At 41.5% G+C, this 27,339-nt stretch overlaps 1 protein-coding gene across 1 annotated transcript in view; it reads right to left on the minus strand.

The window, feature by feature from the left end:
• The window catches only part of CD44 (CD44 molecule (Indian blood group)), a 145,588-nt gene that overhangs the window by 35,797 nt on the left and 82,452 nt on the right, over positions 1-27,339 (minus strand). Inside the window, exons 5-8 of the mRNA XM_060262376.1 lie at positions 24,572-24,754; positions 18,203-18,286; positions 6,403-6,516; positions 1,798-2,031 (exon numbers count right to left, since the gene is read on the minus strand). Coding sequence (XP_060118359.1) covers positions 1,798-2,031; positions 6,403-6,516; positions 18,203-18,286; positions 24,572-24,754 — 615 coding nt within the window. The remainder of the gene's footprint in view (positions 1-1,797; positions 2,032-6,402; positions 6,517-18,202; positions 18,287-24,571; positions 24,755-27,339) is intronic.

Genomic DNA, 27,339 nt, shown 5'->3' on the forward strand with positions numbered 1-27,339 from the left:
TGAATTCCACAATGTCTCATTATCATCACCTCCGTTTCCAGAAGCTGCTGATTTTCCCAAGAGTGCCCAAAGATCAGTAGCAACAGATGAAATGAATGTAAAGGTAACAGGCAGAAATTGTGTCAACAGCTTACACCCCTAATTCACCTATCAAAGTATCTGATAGATGCCAAGGCTGTGTACAATTCAGATTTAAGCATCTTAAAAGTCCATAAATTTTCTCTTGTTTATCTTCCCTTTTTTCTTCTTTTACTTTGACACTGTACTTCATAGCTTCATGGGTTTGTTTCAGGTACTAGACCACAAATTTTGGATAGGTAATTCAGAATTCCTCTTTCAGTGCAAATGCATTTTGTGTGACAGATGGAGTGGAGCCATTTCAACAGGTATAGCCTTATTTGGTTTTAAAGGTGCTGCTGTTTACCAAGGAAATTAAGAAGATAGAAAGATCTTGAGGTACCACCACCTTAGTACCAGATATATCTTTCAAAGTAAAATCTATGTACAGCAAAGAACATAATGTGTGAAATATTATGATGATTGTCAAAGAAATCTAGGAGGACATAGAGAAATACAGTAACCAGCACCCCAGCATAAAACACCAAGAACACAAGGAAAGTAAGGTAGTTCTCCATCCATAAAAGAAAATGCTTATAAACCACCATGCGTAAAGAAAGAAGAAAATGTCAGGGAAAGTATTTTGAGGAAACAGAATGTATTACTCAGTCATATTCTAATCTTAACTTTAATCATGATGCTAAATTAATGCCCTTATGTTAAATAAATGTATGCACTGAGGGTTTCATACAGTAATTTGAATGGTTTTTTTAAATGTGGAAAGGTATCACAAAATGATAGCACACAAGCTCTCTGCCTTCTAAATATGGAACCAAGTAGTAGTAGAATAGAAGAAGAGGAGATTGGATTTATAACCTGTCCTTCAATCGAAGTCTCAGAGCGGCTTACAATTTCCTTTCCCTTCATCTGCCCATAATGGACCGACACCCTGTGAGGTAGGTGGGGCTGAGAGAACTCTCTGAGAACTGCTCTTGAGAGAAAAGCTCTGCTGAGAACTTGCTGAAAACCCAAGTTCACACCAGCAGCTGCATGTGAAGGAGTGGGGAATCAAATCCGGTTCTCCCAGATGAGAGTCCACACTAAACCACTAAACCACTAAACCAAACTGGCCTTCTAGCACCAATTTACATTTGGTTGAAAGCATTTGTTCCATGTAAAACACAAAATGGTAATTTAATTGGCTCCAAGAAATCACTCATCTTTTTTTTTTTCCCAGAGTGACTTCCAAATGCTGTTCCAAGTGTATCCAGCACATACATTTCAGGTCACACTTAAAACTGGCTAGATAGGCTGTGAATTTAGCAAGGAGGATATATCTTGTGACATTTGAAAGCACTTTTAAAATTTGTTTTAAGATATGACTGGGCACAGATGATATGCTAATTTGGAACTTCTGCAGCCTTCAACAAAAATAAATTCAGGCTGGTACTTTGTGATTCACTCTTGCTTAGTCAAAACCAGAATACTTGAGCTTTTGGTTTCATGGTTTTGGTAAATAAAGCAAAATGCATTGCAAATAAGGCCTTTAAATGTGCATTTCAGCATCTGCTTTTCTTTTCTTTTTAAATAAAGTCTATTAATTGCAGATGTAGTACCAATAAGAACTAGACAGTGCTTCCAATGCTTTTAGAATTAAATACCTTAAAAACATAATCTATTTTATACTACTCTGAAGCAGGCAGTACTTTCAAGATCATGCTTAATTACTCATACTGGTACCTGTAGAATAATGTTCACCATCACCTGGAGAAACAGTTCCAGGTAGCGTATCATCCCTTGTGTCATTTGCTGAATATCTGACTTCATTGTTCCATCCAGAGTGTACAACATGTATCAATGAATCACGGGCTGACTCTTCACGTTTGACATCGCTGCTGGAGACCACAGCTGTTGTGACAATGATTGGATTTATACTGACGAATAATTGGGATACTGCTACCATCACTGACATTGCTCATAAATTTATTTCAAGAATTTACCAGAAAGAAGAGAGAAACCCTGATATTTTAAAGGGCAGTTCACACATACATGCTCATCTCTAGTGAGTTCATGAGCAGAGCTCTTCTACCTTCTTGTCTGCCCTTTCATATACCCCACAAGGCACTCCTGAGAACAGGGAAACTCCTGTCCTGAGAATGGGGTGGGATTAAGTGGGGAGTTGGTGCAAATGTTTTGAAGAAGCAGACATGAACACTGAATCACAAATACAAGTGACAGTACCACATGCAGACATTGCTTGGGCTCAGAAAAGACAATGCCAGGAATGCTGTTTGTAACTTGCCTATCAAAATTTAATCATGACCATGAGAGAACCTCAGAAATGACCAGAATGAGCCAAAGCCCACCCAACAAAACAGAGTATCCATCAAATGCTAAATATGCTGATTCCTGTACCTATAAACTAGGAGTACCAATTATTCTGCCTTTACTAGAAAGCTAAAAACTAGGGTGGCGAAGTTTTTCCTGGTATAGGGAGATATTGGTGGAAACTATTTCACCTGGTAAAATAGTCTATGTTGGGCTGCTCTTAAAGGAACTGGAGTGAGACCAACAAAAAGCTGACCACTTTAATGTTATCTTAGTTAAAATGTACATTTCCAGCTGGAAAAAACAAGCCTCTGCTAACATATACACTTTTATTTGGAATATGTAGTTTGACTAATGGTTTGAGTTGCACCAATATAGAAGAATTATAGTGATCTTGTGTTAGTCGGTTGCTGCAAAATAGTAAGGAGTCCAGTAGCACCTTTAAGACTAATATTTTTTTTGTAGCATAAGCTTTCTAGAAACATAGCTCTCTTCATATGCATCCAATGAAAATAGCTGTGTTTCTTGAAAGCTTATGCTACAAGAAAATTTGTTAATCTTAAAGGTGCTACTGGACTCTTTATCAGTCATAGAGCAACATCCCTAACCTTCAATCCACTGATATAATGCTTTCTCAATAGTAGCAGATATACCAAGAACTACTGGAGCAGAGTGTGATGTGAGTACAAGTACCATCCCTGGCCAATATCAAGTGAATTGTGTCCTAACCTTCATGAGAGAAATTCAAACAAATAATCATGTAGAAAATATAACAATTTCATCAGCAGTGTAACTTAGTGTCTCAATCAAAAGAACAGTTTACACTGCAAATACAAAAATACAAAACTAACCACCATCCCTTTGAAGTTGTAACATAATTGAGACTTTACATGATTAACTGATGCATACTTGACATGATTAACTGAAAGATGCTAAATAGAGTTTTTATTCCTAGCCACAATACTGTTCCATGTACTATCAGGTCGACTTCTCATAGAAGTAAAATATGACCCAAAATACTTGCATTTCATGCAAAAGAAGATGAAGTAGAAGATATGTATCAAATACATTTGGGGAGGGACGGTGGCTCAGTGGTAGAGCATCTGCTTGGGAAGCAGAAGGTTCCAGGTTCAATCCCTGGCATCTCCAAAAAAGGGTCCAGGCAAATAGGTGTGAAAAACCTCAGCTTGAGACCCTGGAGAGCCGCTGCCAGTCTGAGAAGACAATACTGACTTAGATGGACCAAAGGTCTGATTCAGTAGAAGACAGCTTCATATGTTCACATTGAAATGTCACAATACACATTCCCAATGAAAATGCCTAACAGTGCAGTGGAATGACAGGAAAGACAGGGTTTAGCCATCATGCACTTAAACTGAGTTCAAACATAAGATGCATTTATCATTTCTGAGCATCTCTGACTTTCCATTTCCAACAAAGCCCTCTAGAACAGGAATGTCAAACTCATTTGTTATGAGGGCTGGAGCTGACATAAATGAGACCTTGTTGGGCCAGGCCATGGGTGTCATACAATGTAATTCCAGGTAGCGGAGATAGATATAAAAGACACAGACAAACACAATTACACATATTATAGAATCACAGAATGATAAGAGTTGGAAAGGACCTTCAGAATCGTCTAGTAGTCCAATGCCCTGCACAACACAGGAAATTCACAAATACCTCCCCCCCATGCAAACCCATGACTCCTGCTTTTTAATTTTAAATACAAACTTGCTTAAAACATTAACACTATTGTAATATTTCATTGCCTAAATGTTTGCCTAAAGTGGGGAATCTATAAAACTAAACTGGAGTGTTTGTCTATAACAGTGGCTCCCAAACTTTTTGGCACCAGGGGCTGATTTTGTGGAAGACAATTCTTCCATGGACCGGGGGGTGTGTGCTTGAGTTTTTGCTACCCCAGGCTACCCCCCATGCCCCATTCCTGCCCTTCATGGGGGTCTTTAAATGAGGGGTAGGCGAAGGTCACTGCCACACTGCCCCTTCTGCCCACCCAGAACCTGGGCATATTAAAGAGGTGGTGCTTTGGAGTGAGACTGCACTACCTCTATCATCTGTCCAGGTCCTGGACATGTGGAAAGGGCCACAGGGCTGCTCTACCTTGCTCAGGCCATGCTGCCTCTTTCGTCCATCCGGGTCCCAGGCGGGTTGAAGGGCTGCTCTGCCTTGCTGTGAGGCCGTGCTGCCTCTTTAATCTGACCGGGTCTCAGGCAGTTGGAAGGCGCAGTGTGGTGCTTCTGCCTCGGTCTATGGCCCGGTTGCTAACAGGCCATGGACCAGTACTGATCTGCAGCCTGGGGGCTGGGGACCCCTGGTCTACAAAACTAGAGTCTTCCCCAGACAAATAACCACAACTCCTATGAGGCAGTGAAGTAATAGGGAGACAGCAATGTATAGTGGTCAGCCTATTATTTGGGAGGCTTAGGTTCAAAATACCCAGTGTATAAAAGGAAATGTGCTGGGTTAACTTGGTCTGGACAGACACTCTCAGCCTGACCCACCTCTATGGCTTGCTTCACAGAGAGAGAGAGAGAGACACTCAGTAGCAAGGGGAGGGGGAGGGGAACCCAGGTTGCACCCAGAACTGCAGCATAACATGCCCAAGCAAAAAAAAAGAGAGAGGAACAAGGCACAGGAATGCGCATACCTTGAAAGAAATGTTGTTGATCTTTAGGTGCCAGTGGACTCAAAACTTAGCTTTACACACACACAGATGCTGGGGAGGGAAAGAGGAAAGAAAGGGGAGGAGGAGGCAGAACTGGCTCATATCTAGGTGCTGGTGAACTCAAAACAGCAAACTCGTAGCTTGAAGGAAATGGCTTATTTAGGGACTGGTGGACTCAAAACAGCTTCACACAGACCCAGGGGAGGGGAAGAGACAGGCGAAGGGAGGGGAGGAAGAAGCAGAGCCGGCTCGTAGCTTGAAGGAAATGGCTTATTTAGGTGCCAGTGGACTCAAAACAGCTTCACACAGACACACACAAAGACCCTGGGGAGGGGAAGAGGCAGACAAAGTGGGGGGGGGGGAGAGGGGAGGAAGAAGCAGGGCCAGCTCATAGCTTGAAAAAAAATGGCTTATTTAGATGCCAGTGGAATCCAAATAACTTCACACAGAGAGAGACCCTGGGGAGGAGAAGAGGCAGGCGAAGGCGGGGGGAGGTGAGGAGGAAGCAGAGCCGGCTTGTAGCTTGAAGAAAATGGCTTATTAAGGTGCCGGTGGACTCAAAAGAGAGAGGTGTGGGGCAGGGAAGAGGCGGCCAGGGAGAAGAAGCAGAGCAAAAAGTTGTTCTTATTGCTGCCCAAAGAGCAAGCCAAGACAGTGACTGGGCAGCTGCTTTCTGGGCCTTGGTCCCTCACTGCCATTCAGAGCAGCATAAGGCTCTGTAACCCATTCCCTCTCTCTGACGGGGTGAAGTGTGGGGGGATGTTCTCTCTGCAGGCCAGATTGAGGGCCTTGGCAGGATGGTTTTGACCCTCAGGCTAGACATTTGACACTCCTGCTCTAGAATGTGACCTTCGCCAACATAAAAGCAAGCACCTGTCTCCACTGTAGAATGCACAGAGAAATACTGAATATACACACAGAAGGGGGGGGTTTTGTAGCAGGAACTCTTTGTAGATTAAACCACACACCCCTGATGTAGCCAATCTTCCAAGAGCTTACAGGGCTCTTAGTACAGAGCCTACTGTAAGCTCCAGGAAGATTGGCTACATCAGGGATGTGTGGCCTAATATGCAAAGGAGTTCCTGCTACAAAATGTGTTGTATGATCCTTACCAAGCCTTAATCTTGCATTGTATCCACAAAAAATTACCTCACTATAAATGTATTTGAGATGTTAATATTTTTCAATTGCATGGCACCTCAAAAATTATTTACTATTCCTAAAGCTTGTAAGAGGTACATGTTCATCTAGAAGCTACCTTTTACTGAGACACATCTGCACACTTTCACCATAACGGTGCGTAAAGGACGAGAGTTAGTTCTTCTTACTAGGATTAGATAGGTGATGCTCCTTATCATGACTGCTATTCCACTCAAGAAATCCTGAAGGTTTTAAGTGTCCAGAGCTTTCTTCCTCTTCTTCACTTTCTTCAGAAGTCTCATCTAATAATTTGATGATGCAAACCTATTGTAAACTTTTAATCTTCATACCCACAACCCTATTACTGAAATAGATACCATCTCATTATTTTCTTGTCTTTTCAAAGTGCTATACTGTTTTCAAAGGAAACTGTAGGCAGCTGGGCTGTGAAATCACTGCATATTCTTTCAGTTTGGTCTTCAGTCACTGTTAACATCCTAATCCATTGGAGAAAGTAAGTAATATCTGAATAGAGCCTGTCCTGGCAGGAAGGAAAATGGAGTAGTTATATTTCCATTTCAAAACACTTGATCATGTGGTAGAAATGGCATGCTTTGCACTCCCACAGAGATGTGAATTTATGTGACTGGAGTAGGGCAGTTATGGTTCTATGCAATGTTCCCTCTAAACCATGGAGTCTTGTGAGCAAAAATTCTACTTTGTGAGCCAAGGGCATTAAAGTCGTGAACTACTGCATACATGGGTTTGTTCTGGAGCTATTTTTCCTGAGCTACGAAAGAAATGTGTGAGCCAGAGGCCAAAAATCTGTGAGCTACTTTACACTAGCTCAGCTTAGAGGGAACACTGGTTCTATGGGTAGCAAAAGTAGGCATTTGGATGGCAAAGCATTCACTGGTCCTTGGTGAATAATATGAAGAAATAAATGTTTAGCTGTAGAAAACATATCTATTTAAAATTAACCACCAAGAAATCTAAATTCGTTGAGTGATCAGGACAAGTTTTTCCTTTTAAAAATATGTATAATGCTTCTTCTGAGATGAGGCAATGCGTTTCACAGTTACTTTGCTATTTCTGATGTCACTGTGAAGTTTTTATTTTGATCTTATTATTCACGCAGCATTTTTATAAGATATAATAATTAACACATAAATGCTTTAACCCGAGTTGCTTCAGTGGGCTGCTGTGCCTCCTTGTAACCGATACTGGGCCACAGCCTGAAGTAAATCAAGTGATATTGGGTAGAGGTTTCCTCATGCAAACCGTCACGAGGGCTGGCAGCTGTTCAGACAATGACTAAATGAGTTGAGATCTTTTTATTTGTTGAGCTAACATTTCTTAACTAAACTACTGTCCGTCAGCAACTTCCTACATAAACCAACTGGTATGTCAACAGTATGAGGAAAGGAGAAAGAGCTTTAACATTCATGAGTTTGGCTCTTAATTCAACAAAGCAGGGTTGGTTCCAAGAGTACTCCCTGGCAACAACTTCTCACAGCAATCTGATATGTTATTTTGAAAACAATGGAAAAATTTTCCAAAATGTATAAAGGAACTTTTAAAAATCCAAATGCAAAGATAGCTTAGTGCATGGAAAATGAGAATGCACTGATATGAACATAAAGCCAAAAACAATGTAAGAATGCCGAATAAACTATAAGGAGAGATAAAGCTAGCAATTTTGGAGGTTGGGTGGATTTTCTTGGCTTAAATTCTGATGCCTTTATTGGTCCCTACAATCTTTTTTGTATTTAGACGTGAACATACAAGAGACACATCATACAGGAATAGTTACATCTTAGGACTGCAATTGGATTCATATGCCCTTGTGTTTTAAGGAGCAATGGTGTCCACAGTGCCTCCATGATGCTATTCACAGTTGGTACACCACTCATATATTTGGATCTTGAACATTTACAGTGAAGTACATAACATTTATAGAAATTGCTTTTATCTTGCAGATTCAAAAGAACCTTTCTTCAAAAGAAAAAGAAAACTATACCAGCATTACACACTACACTAAAGAGACAAAAGATAAAATAGAGAATAGATGCATTGTTTTGTCACTGAAGAAATGCTATAAACGCCACCAAAACTCCTGTCTTTCTTTAGAAAGCTTTTAAAAAATATCTTGGGCATGAAATTAGTTTTTAAGTGCCTGCAGATTTTATAAATTCATGCCATCCTGCACCTGTTTTGCTTATCATAATGCAGCTTATATCTCTAGCAGTGGGAGTTCTAAGGATGGACAAGAGAGGCATTTTATACCTTCTAACACATTGCTAAAGAGTCTACTTGTTTTCTGAGGAGATATGCAAGATGAGAAAAGATTTCAAAAAATTGTATCTGTTTCCTTACTAGTTGTTGAAGCATAATGTTCCTTGATTTCATTTGTATCCCATGTAAGAGGTATTGCTAATTTGAAAATTTCTGATGTAGAGACTTCTGCATTGCCGTTTTGTATGATCAAATCTGTTGTGACCATGTTAAATTCTCCACAGAAACTTTTCACCACCTACCACAACATTTTCATTTATTTATTTCTTGGGCTTACAATCACCTTTAGTGATAGTGATCTATGTAGTTTGTTTAGACTTGTGGATTTATAATCAGATATAAGCCCCTTAAATATCCTACTAATCATGCTATCATTTTCCAAAAAGGCTGATGATACAATTGGGTCAAAAAGTTCGTCGAAAGGTTGATGACTTTTGCCAACAAAACCTCCCTCTTTATGATGGTTCTACAACAAAGGATGATCTCTCGACAAAAGCATACTTGTAAGGATAACCAACAATTTGTCAAGTCATTTTTGCCCATTTTCTGTCTCTTTCACTGCTAATTACATGATGTAGGGTAACTATTTCGTTGGCGGCTATCTTTTTCCTGATTAGAGTCTGAATTTGTTTTAGTAATATTGTATAGCTGGTAGAGCCTAGAATTCTTGAAGAGGGAGAGTTAAATAAAATCCTTGCGTCTGTATGGAAGTTTGTAAATAAAAAGGTAAAGGTAGTCCCCTTTGCAAGCACCAGTCATTTCCGACTCTGGGGTGATATCACATCACAATGTTTTCATGGCAGACTTTTTACGGGGTAGTTTGCCATTGCCCTCCCCAGTCATCTACACTTTCCCCCCAGCAAGCTGGGTACTAATTTTACTGACCTCAGAAGGATGGAAGGCTAAATAGTTCAATATTAATATTGTTTTCTAGTTCCAAAAGAATTTTAAAAGAATATTAATGGAAGAATACTAAAGGGAATTAAAGACTAAAGGATGCCTTCAGCAACTATCCACTGATTTCAGTTTTTGTTCAGCAGTAACTACGTGACAGGAAATTATCAGAATACTACTGAACCAAACCACAGAGGAATAAAATTATTTGAGTAATGAAAGAACACCATTCTAGATTCAATAATGTCTGGGAACTGCAGTAATGAATGTATGACAAGGTCATAATCTCATGTCAACAAGCTTTTGTGACAGTTCTCAGACATATAGCTATGAAGATTTCATTGCAGGCTAAAGGAGAAGGAGAGCCACATAACAAGAAGTGGAAAAGTTATGACTAAAAACCTATTATTGAAAACAATGCCAGAGCAAATGCAAGGAAGCACATGCAAGGCAAGTCACTGTATAGAAGTGTTTTCTCTTCTTTGTTTCATTGGGAAAGTCATTAAGAAATGCTAAATGAAACTGAATTCTATAATAAAGGTATTATTTTATTCATGCAATCAGCTATCTGGCTCACATGTAGCTTTTAGGCAGGTTTCACATTAAAAGATGATCAGCCACAGCACAATTTTTAAAAAGCATTTGGACTACCACAATCCTTGAGTTAAGTAGCTTCCCGCAGCTGCAAATGGAAAGGGAAAATAAAAGTTTGCAACTTATGCAAGTACACCTTTTCCAGATGCCACTATGAGAAACCAAGCAAGTCAAGGCCTTCTGGCTCAGAGGCATTGTTACACTGGAATAAAACAATATAATGGCAATAAAATAATTTAGCCAAGTTGCCTAATTCATTCCAGTGCAGTATACCTCCTGTGCACATGTACAGATATCAGAACTTGAGGCTACCAACAGAACATGAAGAATACTGTGTTCCTGCAAATGCTTGAAAGATCTTAGTGGCAGGGATGTGCTGAAAGCCAATGTGAGCAGTATTTTATGTATGACACTGACAGTCAAGCACCAACTTCATTTCTTGCTTCCAGGGCATAAGCACGAGTTATCTTGCAAATGGCTGGATGATTCAGTCTCAGAAGTGTTTGTTTGAGTCCTGTTTTCCCAGGAAATGTGAAAAAACCAGCAGCAAATAAATATTCAAAGGCTGAACAGGTTTTGGGAATGTAAGTAAGTAAACAGCAAAACACTAAGGATAAACTAGAGATATAGCTACTTTCAGGAGTACCTCTGTAAAAAAGAATTATGCTTATTAGAACCAGGAGAAAGTTGTTCCCAGCCATCATATTTGTCCCCTTCATTCCCAGGTTATTCATGTTCTTTGGATGACTCTTTTTGCTTCTCATATGAGTCTAAATCTGTCATGGTTAAGTTAAAGGATTATTGCTTTTTTACCATAAATGTATAAATAAATAGGAATCTGAGTTCTGATAAATATACCCCATAACAGAATGGGTCATGGTCTTCTTCTCGTGGCAATGCAGAGAAAAGGTCCAGTGCTATCACTAGTCCTTTTCTCATCCATTCATTTGCATCACCAAAAGATGAGCAGATGGAAACAATCTCAATGATAACAGGAAAAGAAGCAACAATCCAGAAAGAGGAAGCTGCTGAGAAGAGGAACACTTCAATGAGAAGAGGAAGATCTCATTGAGGGAGGTAGATCAAAATGAGTAACCATGTTTGTCTGTAGCAGTAGAAAAGAGTTCAGAAGCACCTTAAAGATTAATATAATTTGTTGTAGTGTATGAGCTTTTGTGAATCTCTGTTCACTTCTTCAGAGGGGAGAGAAGGCAGAGAAGTGGGGTAATAAAATCACACTAGAAATTCAGCATATTGTTTCTGAAATTACAAACTACAGTACTTGTCTTAGCATTTATTCAAAGAAAAGTAATTCTTAGCTGTCAGTTTTTAATCCCCAACCGTGCATAAGGAATTAAATGTATCCTGCACCTAGCCTAAAATGTTTACAACTTCTATAGATGTTCTCCATCTATATAACCATGTTCATTATTTTCTGATATCAACCATAAACTGTGAGATAAAGTGCACATACATTCATTCCCAGGAAAGCAACACCAACATAATGGAGAGGATCATAAAGATTCTGGAGAGGAGGATAACGATTTAGGCTTGCCAAACCCCCGCTGGGGGTGGGAGATCCCCTGGTTTGAAAGCTCCGCCCCTGCTTTTGGAGTGTCCGGAAGCGGGAGACAAAATGACGGACATTGGCACCATAGAGACTAAGGAACATGCTAGAGTGTCGCTGCTGGAGGACTAACATCCTCTGTCTCCTCGTTGTGTTTTGCAAGTCCAGAGGGCAGGCTTGTCCCGCCTTCCTGCTTAAAGAAGGCCCCCCCAAGCAACCCTCATTTGACCTCGTGCAAGTGTGCTGCTGGTGGGAGCTCTTTGCAGAGCTGGCAGCATAGGCTACCGCACCTTGGAATCCAGAGTCTTTGAGCTGTCGGAGTTGCTGTGTCCAGTCCTGCATGGCCACAGAGAAGTTAAGTCCCTAAAGAAGCTGATGGCGGGGGGAGTTAGATTTTCATCCCTATCCTCAGGCCATTCCACAAGGAAGGGGGGGCGGGGAGAGGCCGAGCGCACCCTCTTTTCTCTGTGTGTGCGCGCGCGCATGTGAGTGAGTAAGTCTGCTAAGGGGCCAGCGTGTGGGAGCCAGGGATGGAAGCGGGGGTGGGGGGGAGCCATGCACGCTCACTCTCCTTTCTCTTCCTCCATCCCATTGAAGCACCAACAAAGTTTTTTCCCCCTTCAGTGAGTGTTTGGAGGTGTCCTTTTTCTCCCCCTCAACATCCCGTTCCAGCAGCTCCTTTAGAATCAACGATCTTCCCTGATTTGTTTGTGTGTGTCCTCGGTATCCCATTCCAGCTTCTTTAAGATCAACAAAAATCTTCTGGTATTTGTTTGTTTGTGTGTGTGCTGGAAGGGAGACTATCATCTCTGTTTCTCCCCCTCCTGTTCCAGCGCTTTTAAGTTCTCCCCCATTCCAGTTTCTTTCAAATCAACAAAGATCTTCCCTGAGTGTGTGTCGGAGGGGGATGTACTAAAACCTATGACAAGATTGTCCACAGGAAACAATAGCAGAGCCTGGATTGTCCATTGACTTGCATGGGCTTAACTGAAATACACTGAAACACAGAAACAGCTGCAACAAAAACCTGGAATGGATTCTTTCAGGAAAGTCAAAAGATACTACAAGTGTCCTGGAATGGAATTGTTGGGGGGAGGGTGGGTTGCCACACTCTGGGACTGCATTGCCAGGGGACAGGGAAGAAGGGCAGCCTTGGGGACTGGAGGTTGGCAAAGTACATTTTCCCCTGTCAATCCAGTCCTGGAGGATGGCAAACTACCTTTTCCCCTGACAATCCAGTCCCCTAGCAATGCAGTCCCAGAGTGTGGCGACCCACCCTCCCCCAGGACACTTGTAGTATCTTTTGACTTTCCTGAAAGAATCCATTCCAGGTTTTTGTTAAAGGCGTTTCTGTGCTTTGATGTATTTCAATGAAGCCCATGCAAGTCAATGGACAATCTTCTCTCCCATTATATCCTATGGACAATCCAGGCTCTGCTATTGTTTCCTATGGACAATCTTGTCATTACCTATTTAGTACTAATTACATATTTAGTTTTTCTTAAAAGTTTGTTAAAGATTAGATAGAAATAAAGAGTCTGTAACTGAAGAGCAACAGATTTCAAGCCATTCCTCCATTTACTTCAACAGTATATTGTAGGATTGCCAAGTCCAATTAAAGAAAAATCGGGGGACTTTGGGGGTGGAGCCAGGAGACATTGGGGGTGGAGCCAGGAACAAGGATGTGACAAGCATAATTAAACTCCAAGGGAGTTCTGGCCATCACATTTAAAGGGACAGCATGCCTTTTTAAATGCCTTTCTTCCATAGGAAATAATTAAGGATAGGGGCACCATCTTTTGGGGCTCATAGAATTGGACCCTCTGGTCCAATAGCTTTGAAACTTGGGGGGTATTTTGGGTTGAGGCATTAGATGCTATACTAAAAATCTGGTGCCTCTACCTCAAAAACTAGCCCCCCCAGAGCCCCCAATACCCACAGATCAATTCCCTATTATTCCCTATGGGAATCGTTCTCCATAGGGAATAATATAGTGCCTAGTAGACATTTCCCTCCCCCACCACGCTTTCTAAAGGGGGGGAGGGCCTCCATACCAGGGAATCCCCCCTCCCTCTCTCTCACACACAAATACTTACTTGGTCTTCTTCCAGCAGAACTTTGCTTGCTGTGAAAACAAAAGCAAGGCTGCACAGGAAAAGAAAGGGAGGGGCCGTTCTCCATGGAAACTGTTACTGACCCTTTCCCATGAAGCCCTTCCTGTTTCCTGTGCAGCCTTAAAGGGGCACACATTTTAAAAATGGATCAGAAGCTCTACAACAACATGATGCCTACAGGTATGTTCTCTCTCCCCCCGCCCCCCCCCGCTTCCAGATTTTTTGGGAGCGGGGGAGGAGGCTGCAAATTCGGGGGTCCCCTGCCAGGGCAGGGGGGTTGGGAAGCCTAGTATATTGGCTACTGTGTTAAGACATTACTACTGATTGAACTTAACAAAGTTTTATAAAGCAGTGGATTTCATTACAGCTCTACTATTGTCATTTTTTTCTCAAGATTTCACTGTCTCAGAGAAGTCAGCAGTTCCTCTTCTTGCTGTCTTAGTAGTGCATACAAAGTTGTGAGTTCTCTGTTCATATAATGAGAACTTCAGAATTAATAGGAGGGCTTATTTCTATGAGTTGATGTCTAACTAGCGTTCTTTGATTTCTTTGCTATTAAGTGTTCATCTCCATATTTCTGAATACTGTTTATTAAACATACAGGGCTGGTTCAAAACTCTGGTTTGGTGGTTTTAGAATACCAAATGAGCAGGGGAGTCCTGGGGAGAAAAGGTGACAGGCATAGGTTGTATCTTTTGTCACCTTGCAGCTCACCCTTCTCCAATGGTCAGCAAAGATATTCCACAGCCATTTGGAGCTGGGGGTGGGGGTGGGGAAGAGACAGTAAATCAGTTTTGCTAATTATTTAGAAATCAAAGAAGAGAACTGCTTATGTAGCTGGAATTTTATTTCAGAGTTCTCAGCATCAATTAGTTCCAAATGCCCTCAAACACAAACCTCTGTGCAGTTTTCAGTACACCTTGCCTGGTTAGCAAAAGAAATTCCTGCAGTGAAGAGTACAAGTAAAGCTCCTGCTGTGCATGGAGTAGTTCTTTCCCTTCGTATTATGTACCCATCCTTTGGATTCCAGCTTTAGAGTGCTGGACTAGGGTCTAGGAGACCTGGGTTTGAATCTCTACCTTGCCAAGGAAGCTTACTGGGTAACATTGGGATACTCTCAACCTCTGATGGAAGCAGCTTGGGTTCCCACTAAAAGTAGGGTATAAATCAGGATTGCCAGCCTCCAGATGGTGGCTGGAGATCCCCTGCTATTGCAACAAAGGTTTGAGGGTCAGAAATCAATGTAAAGAGAGAAATTTAAATTTGGAAGGGGGAAATGACATCACAGGAAGGCGTTTGGATGCAATGTTCTGGAAGTGACATCATTTGAAGGGGCGGTGCTTGCGAAATGACATCACTTGACCTTTGACCTGGAAGTGACATCACAGGAGAGGACATCACAAAGTGATGTCACATCCTTTCTCCTGGCTCCACCCCCAAAGTCCCCAGATATTTCCTGAATCGAACTTGGCAACCCTATAAAGATTCCTTCCCAGTTTAAGTTTTAATCTTGTAGTCTAATTAAATCTAGTGGAGAAGTTGACATGAAAAAAAATATTGGTACAAAAAATATACTACAGAGCACATTGAATGCTTGGTTAAAATCTAGGTAATTGGCAAAACAGCAATTGCCAAGAGGGAACTATTAATCATGAGAAGCATATTATAATATCCAAGTGTCAGACCAACACAAAAACAACATGAGTGCACCAAAAGTAGAACAAAGCTTAGAGGAAGACAATGACAGTGATCGCACCATCATATTAGCATTGATCCACAGAATAATGATGATCTAGGTACTTCAGAGATTTAAAGGCCAAGGATTTAGATTACCGTAAATAGCTGCAGTTTTGGTTACCAACCTCAACCTCTTGCGCCCAGAATACTCCCCAAATTACAACTGATCTCTAGACTACAGAGATCATTTTCCTGGAGGCAATAGCAGCCCCATCTGAATATCAAACCATCATTTCACTATCCTTATTATACATTGCTGCTTGCAGCTATCCTGATGGTCTCTCTCTATATTATTCCCATGTTAGATACAGATCACATAAAAGAATGTAACCACCATCACATTTTTTGCTTCCAATTACAATTTTTCCTCAACATTGTATCACATAAGTATCTGAGAATGAAATTATATTTTTATAGGTTTAAGAAGCAGGACAAGATACCTTAATCTGTGAGACCGTTCAAATAAATGCCCATTAAAGTAAGACAAATAATCTACTCCATTAATAATACTAAGCATCATGACTTCTAAAAGGAAATCTATGAATAATCCCCAAAGCAGTTTTTCAAGAAAGGTACAATGCTAACCAAACAATCAATGTAAGGGATAAATAGAAGCACATTTCCATCGCAGGCAAAAAAAGAAACCAAATTTAAATGCCATTGCATAATGATGCCTGTAAAAATATAGACATCTCTTTGACAATGGTGCTGAGAACATGCATATATCTATATACCTCTGTATAATTACAGAAACACACACACTCATATTACAAATCTCAAACTGAACTGAAATGGTTGTGTATACATTGCATATACATTGCGCATATATATTGTGATGATCTTGATAATTTCCTCAAAATCATACATACAATCATAAAATCATCCTTAAAATCTTTTTATAGAAAATGTTGATACTGTACTGACCAAAAAATGGATCTATAAGCACATGTGGCCAACCTTGCAGGACCAGTAATAAGAGCCAGGCATATAGTATGGTGTCAGTCTTTGCTCTTTAGGAATACATTAATACACATTAATTTTCAAAGGAAAAATATTACAGACAAATTCATATGACAGAGTGTAAACAATTAACCAAACTTGGATAAGAAATTATCGTTTACTTGGGATAGTTTTACCAAGTTAGTCTCAGGCATGCATGTACCCAATCATCACCATTTATAAAATATCACACAGTGTAAACACCATGCCAATGAAATTTCCCATTTCCTTTTCCTAGGCTGACATTGGGACTAATCACAGATAACTTGATATGCTGTTGTGATGGGTGAATAACGTACATAAACATCATCTAGAGATTGCTTCAATTCTAGTTTTACCATTCCAAAAACACTTTTTTGCATATCTGAACAGTTAGATACAATATCACTTCTGAATGGATGCCAAGAGTTTTGTCACAAATTTAATCAAATTTACTGTGTTCGAAGGTGTTGATCAGATGTGAGCCAACTGTTTGGTTTATGTTCGGTTTATGCTGAACAACTGCAAATAGCTGTCGAACAGGTTTGTATCAGTTCCCCTCCCCCCCAAAAAACCTGTATAAACAAAGATGCTGCCAATTCAAACAAATTGGCAGTCATTAACATTGATATGAGCTACTTAAACACACACCAAAGGGCCATTAAAAATAACAACTATGGCAGTTATTCATAACTTAATCTCAAGAGTACTCTCTTCAATCAGCGGCTTTTTTCCCTGCATTTTTTCACTGCCCCACCACCTGAATTCCCAACCTCTAAAAAAGTAAGACTTCAGCCCTTTTCATTGAAGAGATAACAAGGGTCCAGCTCTACAGTGAAAAAGGTTAAAGACTTACTTTTTTTTTCAAACAGTGAAAGCTTGGGACTCAGAGGAACTAGCAGAGCATACAACAGATTATCATACTGATACTCTGATTACTGATCTTTTAAAAAGCAGTCACACAGCAACGAAGGAAGGAGTAAAACTCTATGGAGATGCATGCATGAAAAGCGGATGGCCCTATAATGCACTGTTAAGAAGAAATATAACAAAGTTTTGGTTAGTCCAGTTGCACATTTAAGTCCAACGAAGTTTAATTTTAGGTATAACCTTTCATGTGTATGCATACTTTTTCAGTATACTAGTATCTGAAGAAGTGTGTGTGCACATGAAAGCTTATACAGGGGTGGCCAAACTTACCGTACTTAATGTAAGAGTCACATAGAATAAACATCAGACGTTTGAGAGTCTCAAGACATTAATGTCAGATATTTGAGAGAAGGGAGGGAGGAAGGGAGGGATGGGAAGGGAAGGGAAGGGAGGAAGAGGTGGGAAAGCAATTTTAACTTTACATGCATTCTCCAAGCAGCCAGCTGGCTTGGCTTGGAGAAGTGTTTTAAAGAAAAAAATGCCTTCTCCAAGCCAGCTGATGGGGTGGTGGGGGCTTTGAGAGTCACACAATATGTGTGGAAGAGCCACATGTGGCTCCCGAGCCACAGTTTGGCCACCCCTGGGTTATATCTAGAATTAAACTTTGTTGGTCTTAAAGGTGCCATTGGACTCAAACTTCGTTCTATTGCTTCAGACCAACACAGCTACCAACTTGAATTTATCTACCAGGAAGGAATATAGTAAGCAAACTGCTGAACAGCTGGTCAAAAAACAGTTGAACCAATTACTAAAAAGTCAGCTCCCCGTTTCTGACCAGTTAACAGGATATGAGCTGGACCAACATGTATTCAAGCATCCTGAATACCAGTAAAACACTAAAATATGTTTTAGTAAGATATTGAAAGTGTACTATATTACCCTTATCAGTATTTGGGGGCTGTTGGTCTTCATTATTGTGCTTTACATTGTGGTCCTCTGGATCATCAGGGTTCAGTGATTTATCTGCATGATAAATAGAATGAATGATAAACAGAATTTCCTGAGCCATCACTTATACTATGGGAAAAACAATGTTCAGTTCCTATATGATACTTTTTGCTAAATGCAATTTAGAATAAGAACCATGATTTAAGCTCAAAGTACAGGACAGAAATTGTTTTCCTCCAGCTTTTCTTTCTCAAACCAGCTTTACTGAGAAGTTTTTAAAAAGATAACAGTGAAGCCCGGATGGTTCCTGTGTGAGCACAAAACTGTCAATAGTGTTATCGTGAACAGATCCCTTATGGAAGGGCATTTTCCAACACCTCTTAAAGAGGCTGTGGTCCGCCCTCTCTTGAAAAAATCAACACTAGACCCGGTCGAATTGGCACACTACCGGCCGGTCCTGAATTTACCCTTCTTGGGTAAAATTATTGAGAGGGCAGTGGCGCTGCAGTTACAGAGCTTTCTGGAGGATGCTTCCGTTTTAGATCCCCACCAGTCCGGCTTTCACCCAGGCCATGGGGTGGAGACAGTGCTGGTCGCCCTGGATCAAGGCAGCTCGGCAGTACTGATGTTGTTAGACCAATTGGCAGCGTTCGATATGGTCAACCATCGGTTGCTGACCTGCCGTCTCGCTGATGTGGGGATTCAGGGGTTAGCCTTACAATGACTTTTCTCTTTCCTTGATGGTCGGGGACAAAGGGTGGTGATTAGGGGTGAACTGTCCTGGAGACACGCGCTTGACTGCGGGGTGCCTCAGGGGGCGGTGCTCTCCCCAATGTTGTTTAACATCTACATGTGCCCCCTTGCCCAGATTGCCTGGAGGTATGGGCTGGGTTGTCACCAGTATGCTGATGACACTCAGCTCTATCTGCTGATGGATGGACAGCCTGGCTGTGTCCCAGAAAATCTGGGCCTGGCGCTGCAAGCCGTGGCTGGATGGCTTAGGCTGAGTAGACTGAAGCTAAATCCAGCAAAGACAGAGGTCCTTTGCCTGGGTTGTGGGGGTCCAGGAAGGGAAATTCCCCTACCGGCCTTTGACGGTGCACCACTAACAATGGCGCGTAAGGTCAGGAGCTTGGGGGTACTACTGGAGCCTGCCTTGACAATGGAGGCCCAGATAGCAGCCACTGCTAAGTCTGCATTTTTTCATCTTAGGCGGGCAAGGCAGTTGGTTCCCTTCCTGGAGCTCGGCAACCTGGCAACAGTGATCCATGCAACAGTCACCTCGAGGCTGGACTACTGTAATGCCTTCTACATGGAGCTGCCCCGGTGCCGAACCTGGAAGTTGCAGCTAGTGCAGAATGCTGCAGCCCGGCTGTTATTAGGGCTTCCCAGGCGGGAGCACATTCAGCCAGGACTGCGGGAACTGCACTGGCTGCCAACAGTATACCGAGTTCGTTACAAGGTGCTGGTTATTACCTTTAAAGCCCTATATGGCCTAGGACCTATCTACCTTAGGGACCGTCTCTCCCCACATGTTCCCCAGAGAGTACTTAGATCTGGATCCCAAAATCTGCTAGTAATCCCCGAGCCGAAGGAGGCCCAACTGAAATCGACCAGAGATAGGGCCTTTTCAATTACAGCCCCCTGCTGGTGGAACCAGTTACCGGATGAAGTGAGGGCCTTGCGGAACCTTGGACAGTTCCGCAAGGCCTGTAAGACTGTCCTCTTCCAGTTAGCATACAACTGAATGGCATTTAAGAACTTTGGAGGAAGCCCGTCACCATCAGATTAACATCAGATTAACACCAAATTAATAGACTGTTTCTGTTCCTTTGTCTTAACTGTCTTAATTGTTTTAACTACTGTAAATTATTGAATATGTATTTTAATATTTATTAATGTTATTGTTCTATGCTTTTATGTTGTAAGACGCCTGAGCCCACCTTGGTGGGGAGGACGGGATATAAATCAAATAAATAAATAAATAACATTATAACGATCTGTGTATGAGGTTCCCTGAATTCCTAGCTTTAATTTTTTTAATTAAAAATTAAATTAGCCCTTTTCAATGTGGAGATATATATTTACAAAGATTTATATATATTTAGATTTCTGCAATGATATACTGATTTTGATAATGTTCAGGGGTGGAATTCTATCAGGAGCTCCTTTGCATATTAGGCCACACACCCCTGATGTAGCCAATCCGTGCAGGTGGTGGTAGCTTCTGGCCGGGGACTGAGGCAGGGGAAATATGAGGAAACTTGCCATGTGGATGCCGCCCCATTGACATGGCGCTGTTTCCATATGGAAAGCACCCTTAACTCTTCACTACTCCTGCAGCAAGCCACACATATCCTAGAAAGGCTCCTGAACTTTTGCAGTTTTACATTGGTTTGGGAGAATTCAAACATAATTTTGGTTGCCCTGAAAAATTACCTGTATTTCATCAGACTTTGTAAACTAGCATGTGTGACAAACTACACTACTTTTAATGAAGTTTTGGGAATGAGGAAGTAAGGAGGATCATCTCCTGTGGGTTCTGTAGAAGGATGGCTGGCTTTTTTTGGCAGAATTTGGCTGAAATGTACCCATGTCTCATTTGGTCACATCTTTCAAGGGACAGAAGCCAGGAACCTTTTGGACTGGTAGCCAGGAATTTTTTGGACTGGTATCCAAAGTGATTATTTAGCACTTCTGATTACACAAGGGTGTGAAAGATGATTTATGGAGATCTCTTTCACCCCCACAAAGCCACTCATACCACATCCCAATGAATTCTGGAAGCTCCTGACTTTCAATAATGATATATGGGAACTGATGTGGGCAGAAGGAGGTAAGAAAGCCATGTTTCATGCAGAACTGTACTGCAGTCAGATCTAAGCCACTGTTGTTAGTTTGTTTATCTGGGTGATTTTTATGTTGATTCTCTGGGGAACCAGCCCAAGACAGCTTACAAAATAAAAAGTAAACATTAAAAGTTATAAATTAAAACCTAGCCTTAAAAAAACAGGCAGATAATGCAAAAAACTGTTGAGCAGTTTTAAGTGAGTTTAACTATTTCAGCAGACTATAAAAATATTTTAAAAGATGAAGTCCTTAATTAAAAGCCTGGGTAAAGAAAAATGTTTTTAACTGGCACGTAAAAGAAAGGCATGTAAGCTCCAGGAGGGCCTCAAAGCATTCCACAGATGAGGTGGCACTGAAAAGTCCCATCTCTGAGTGTCAACCTCAGGGGCAGAGAGCAGGGCTTGGTGGGCTGGACAATATGGCCATAGTTGGTCTCTCAGTTACCCGGATCCAAGCCATTTACAGTTTTAAAGGTAAGGACCAGAACACTGAATTCTGCCTGGAAACAACTGGGTAACTGGTGATGATCTTTCAACACTGGCATGATATGATCCCTGTATCCAGCCCCTGACAGTAGCCTATCTGCTGTGTTTTGACCAAATGAAGTTTCCTAGCTGCCTTCTTCCCTTTGAAAGGAGGAAAGTACAATGACTGAGGGTATCCATTAATATTGGTTTTATACTATATGAACTTTAGCTAAAACAGATTTAGTTGTGCTAAATGTTTCATATTTTAACAAAGAGCAAAATAGGCTGGAACTCCCCAAAGGACTTGTTCTCTCTCCAAAAATGTTGACTTTGAATGGTTAGGACTGGATTAGGAATTATTTGAGCCAGCTTTGAAAAGACTCTTATTCTAGCTGTATCTGAAGATGTGAGAAGTGACCTATGGAAGTTTATACCCACCATTTTTAAAAAAGTCTTTAAGGTGCTACTGGACTCTTGCTCTTTTATACTAACTTAGACAAGAGAAAGAAAGTCAAAAGCTATCTGAAACTGCAAGAATTCTGGTATAATTTAACAATGAGTGTGCATGGGATATTGTTTACATATGGTCTGTAACAGAATGTGATGCAGTTGAATAGAAAAGGTTTAAATGTACAAGGTCCAAAGTTTGATCCAGACATAAGTCAGAGACATAAGTAGGAGAGCTGGGGAAAACTACTGCATGACACCTCAGAAAACTGCAGCCACTGATTGACAGTAATTGCTTTGAGAACCAGAAGCCTTCTGGGAGCTCAAAAATTCTTATTCTTGCAAAACTAACAGAATTTGTCATTGCTGGGCTAGTTGGACCATCACTATGATACAAGATCAGACAACTTATGTTTATGCAGAAAGGAATGGTGCTAGCTATTCACATCATCAATATGTCTAATACTCAACAGATCTGTCGATACTTGAATCCAGAGAATGGAACCATGAACAAACAAGACAGATCTTTCTGCAAACCTGAAAAAATACCCCAAGTTTACATAAAAATCTGAAACCTTAAAAAAAAATTGGAGGGGTTAAAACCCCACAATAATAAAAGCTGTACTTGTAACTTTAAAAAAAATCCCTCAGTAGCCATTGTTAGGAGACCATACAACCTTCTAGACTTGGTTTCTGTCAGTAAAAGGTAGGGGAAGAGGGCAGGACTCTTTCCAGGGCTGTTTGGGGCTTTGAGGGGCCAAGCCTCATTGGGGTCAAGCCTGACAGCAACTACTTGGCAATTTTCATGACTCACCCAAGTTTGGCTGCTTGCTATTGCTAAACAGCAGCCACTCCACAAAAGCCAGTGTGGTGCCATGGTTAGAGTTTCAGACTAGGATCTGGAAGACTCAAGTTAGATTACCACTCTGCTATGAAAGCTCACAGATTGACCCTGAGCTAGTTACACATTCTCACTCTAATTTACCTCACAATGTAGCTGTGAGGCTAAAATGGAGAACAGAAGAATGATGTAAGCTGTAGGATGGGCACAGATTGGACTCCGAACCTTATTTTCCACAGACTAGGGCCCAGTTTGTGGTCCATGAGCCTGGTCCATGACATCCCACCAAAATGGACCTCCTATGACCTTCCCAGGCGGTTTGTAAGCTCCATGACAGCAGGGCTTGCAAAAGCTGTTTACAAGGAAGGGCTTTTGCAAAACTGTGCAGCGAGTGAAGGCCAAGTGGCAACTTCACCCACCCACAAGTGGGTGAAGTCACCCCTTGACTTCATTCAAGTGTCACATGGCTTTGCACAAAGGCCATTCAAATTTTAAATGGCTTTTGTAAATCCCCATGGTGTGCAAGTGAAGGCTTAGAGGTGATTTCACCCTCCTGGAAGTGAGTGAAGTCACCACTCATCTTCACTCGCATGCTGTGCAGTTTTGCACAGAGGCAATTTTAATTTTAAATTGCTTTTGTAAAACTGTACAGCACACAAGGCTGGACAGCAACTTCACCAACCTGGAAGTGGGTGAAGTTGCTGCAAGGCTTTGCACAGACCCAAACCTGGTGTGTTAAACATGAAGGTTCGTGATCTGGGGTTCCCTAAATTCCATGGACCTCGAATCTCTGCAGTCCTTCCCACCCCCCACCCCCACCCCCCGCTGGACTATGCTCATCCCTAGTAAGCTGCTTTGGATCCTCATTTGGGATAAAAGTGGGACAGAAATAACAAATATAGCTGAAGTTGGGTGGTAGATAAAAGGTAGGTTGGTGGCTGGGAAGGAGAGAAGGAAGCAAGGAAGGGTAAGATATGGAGATTGCCAATAGGGGTGAAAAAGACAATAGTCTGGGGAAGGGAATACAGGGTAAAAAGGAGGAACTACCCCCCCCCCCCCAGCAACTCCTTGTAAGTTCCCCACTGCATAACTGGGCCCGGCCTGATGGCCTGCACTGTATTATTGGGTCACAATTTCCCTGGGCAGAGGCTGCAAGGTGGAGGAAAGGAAGAACACTTGGTGCTTGGGGGGCAACAGTGGGAGGGCTTCTAGTGTCCTGGCCCCACTGGTGGACATTCTGATGGTGCCTGGTTTTTTTGGCCACTGTGTGACACAGAGTGTTGGACTGAATGGGCCATTGGTCTGATCCAACATGGCTTCTCTTATGTTCTTAGATAGGGGCACAGATAATGGTTAATTAGCTGATGAGTTGGAAAAAGAGAAGACTACAGAGGCTTTTCCCTGAGCCCACCTGTGGGATTGGAGAGGGGGGCGGGGTTTAAATAAATAAATATATAATTTCAGGGAAGGAAAAGAGGAAATAGTGAGGGAGAGGAAAGCTTGATGCCCATCACAAGTCCTTGTAGGCCCCCAATTATTAATTTTGTGGCATAGTGGTTAGTGTATGGGACTAGAATATGGGAAACCCACATTCAAATCCCCACTCTGCTACTGAAACTTGCTGGGTAATCTTCGGTGAATCACACACACTCAGCCTAACCTACTACTTTGCAGGAATTCAGCTGCATTGGGTCCTCACTGTGGAGAAATGCATGCTATAAATGAAGCAAATCAATAAATAAATCTCACTTATACCTGTAGTACGAACTACATATGTTATCCGAGTAGTATCTTCATCAAAGCTGATAACACTAGGATCTGTTGTTCCTCTGTCATTTGCTGAACCACTGCCCATGCTATTGTCATCATCATTAACTGGCGGCGATTCTGTGTTTAGCTTTCCATCAGTGTAGTGTGTTCCATCAGCATTGAAAATTTCTGTTGGAAAGAATATGCCGTTTTACATTGGTTAAATATAGATGACCATTAGCCAGTGGAAAATTACCAAAGTATGCAGAGGTAAAGTTCTTCTAATTACTAAACAGAATATTACAAATAGCTGGAATACAACATATGGCTGACACACAATGTAGGAAGTTGCAGCTTAGTAAATGGCTTTCTTTGGAATTCAGCTCTCTCTACACAAAGTGTTCTGAGTATGGAATAAGTTTCTTAACCCAACAACTATGGAATGTATGGAATATACATGTATATGTATTTATGTATGTATGTAATAAATATGCCCATAAGGGCAGTGAAAAGTTTTCCAACATACAGCATCATGGAGAAGTCTCTACATATCTTTGCAAATGCACCAGAGCCTTCCAAACTTTGGCCCATGCCCTCAGTTAGTGCTGTGAAACTTGATTCCTGTGGGAAATACATAAGATTACTGGGTTCAGAGGTTTGCGAAGGGATACATAGACCAACCCCCTCTTGACGCAATTTGTGAGACTTAAACTATCCATGAAAGATTCCACTTATGGGTTTCCAGGAAAAGAAACTATTTAACAATGAAACCTGTCCAACTCTTCTATTAACTGTAAATGTACTGTGAAACAACTAAAAAATATTGCTTCTTGTTATTCCTTCACTGTTTTTTATTTAAACTTGTGGCAGTCTTTTAGATATATGAAAAATCCATTTTATTTAACATTATAGCTAATACCATGCTGTTAATTACAGTATACATCATGTACATGACGTTAAGAGTCCAGGACAGTAACTTACACTACATGCATTCTACCAGTCCACTGAGTTAATGACCAGTCATTTTCTGGCAAAGGAGGGAGCCTTTTTTAAATGCAATCTTCCACCTTCTGAAAAGCCTCTTGCATTAGAGGAAAATCCAGCCATTAGCTGAGCAGAAGACAGGATACATCTCTTAGCGTGTTCGAGCCTTCCTCTAAGAACAGCCTTGCATGTTATGAGAACAACCCTTAGCACTTACTGTGAGGGTCTTTCTCTTCAGAGGAAAGGAGAACATCTTAGGTGTTTCCCACCATCCTATCAGGGAGGCAGGAACTTCAAACTCTTCCTCTTCTTGTATGGTGTGGAAGCGCCCCTTTCTCAGTTTGGGTGATTCTGAGAAGAAGTTCTTATTAACCTTAAAGAACTCATGTAACTGAACAGGTATACTTAACGAGATAATAGAACAAGCAACAGATAACTGCCTGAGAAACAACAGAAGAAACCAGAATAGTCAGGAGATAGAGATTAGGCATTGAATTACAAAGATATAAGGTGACAGAAGGGAAGGCAAGATCTCCTTCTCTCTGAGGAGAAAGACCCCTCATGGTAAGGGTTGTTCTCTCTCAGAGGCAGAGACATCTTGGGTGCTCCCAGAGCGGAAGGTTAAGCAAGGGTGGGAATCACCCTATTCAGAAACTACATTTTGCAGTACTCTTCTGCCAAAGGCTGCATCTGCTGAATCATACACATTCAGCTTGTAGTAACTCATGAAGGTAGAAACTGAGGACCAAGTAGCTGCTCTGCTTACCTCCTTCACTGATGCGTTTTTCTCATAGGCTGCACTATGCTTCTGACAGAATGTGCAGTTATCCCTGGAGGAACCACAATACTGAGTGTCTTGTATGCCTCTGCAATGCATTGTCTAATGGCATAACTAATGGCTGATTTTAACATTTGCATCCCTAGGTTATGGGAAGTTATGTTAATAAACATAGTGTCAATCTTTGATATTAGCTCTGTTTGATTCAAGTAGATTTTGAGTGCTTGCTGCACATCCATGGTATGCCAGGAACGCTCCTTGGGATAAATGAATAAAATTTTGTTGGTCTTAAAGGTAGAACTTGACTCCTGCTTTTTTCTACTGATTCAGACCAATACAGCTGCCCACCTGGATCTAGCTCCTTGGGATGTTTGGGATCCAGACCGAAAGAAGAAAGAAAAATTTCCTGAGATCTATGAAACCTGGATGGTACTTTTGGGTAAAAGGTAGGGTCCGGGCATTGGACTACCTTGTTCTTATGAAAAATGCAAAGGTCCTTTTAACCAATAAGAATCCAATTTCCAGAGACTCATCTGGCCGATGTCACTGCAACTAAAAAGATGGTCTTAATGAGTAGCCATTTCAGCGAAACTGCTCTGAGAGGCTCCAAGGGAGGTTTAGTCAATGCCATCAGCACTGTGTGAAATGCCAAACTGGAAATCTGTGAATCTGTGGAAGGCAGCATGCCCCCCTGCAGGAATCTACAGATATGCGAGTGAGAGGTGGGGCTCAACTCATCCACTTGTTGGAGGATGGAGGCTATGACTGCTTCTTGTCTTCTGAGCATGGATGGTTGCAAGCCAGATTTCAGACCCTCCTTTAAAAATTGTAGGATTGCCTGAATGGAGGGCTGCAATGGATCCATACCTTCCCTCCTGCACCATCTGTGAAAGACTTTCCAGGAAGCATTGTAAATCCTAGTAGTAGCAGATGCTTTTCTGGATGCCAAAATGGTTTCTGTCACATCCTTGGAACATCCAAGTTCTATGGATGAGCCCTGTTCAATTTTTAC

Source organism: Heteronotia binoei, chromosome 21 (genome assembly GCF_032191835.1).
Source record: "Heteronotia binoei isolate CCM8104 ecotype False Entrance Well chromosome 21, APGP_CSIRO_Hbin_v1, whole genome shotgun sequence".
Classification (NCBI taxonomy): Eukaryota; Metazoa; Chordata; class Lepidosauria; order Squamata; family Gekkonidae; genus Heteronotia; species Heteronotia binoei.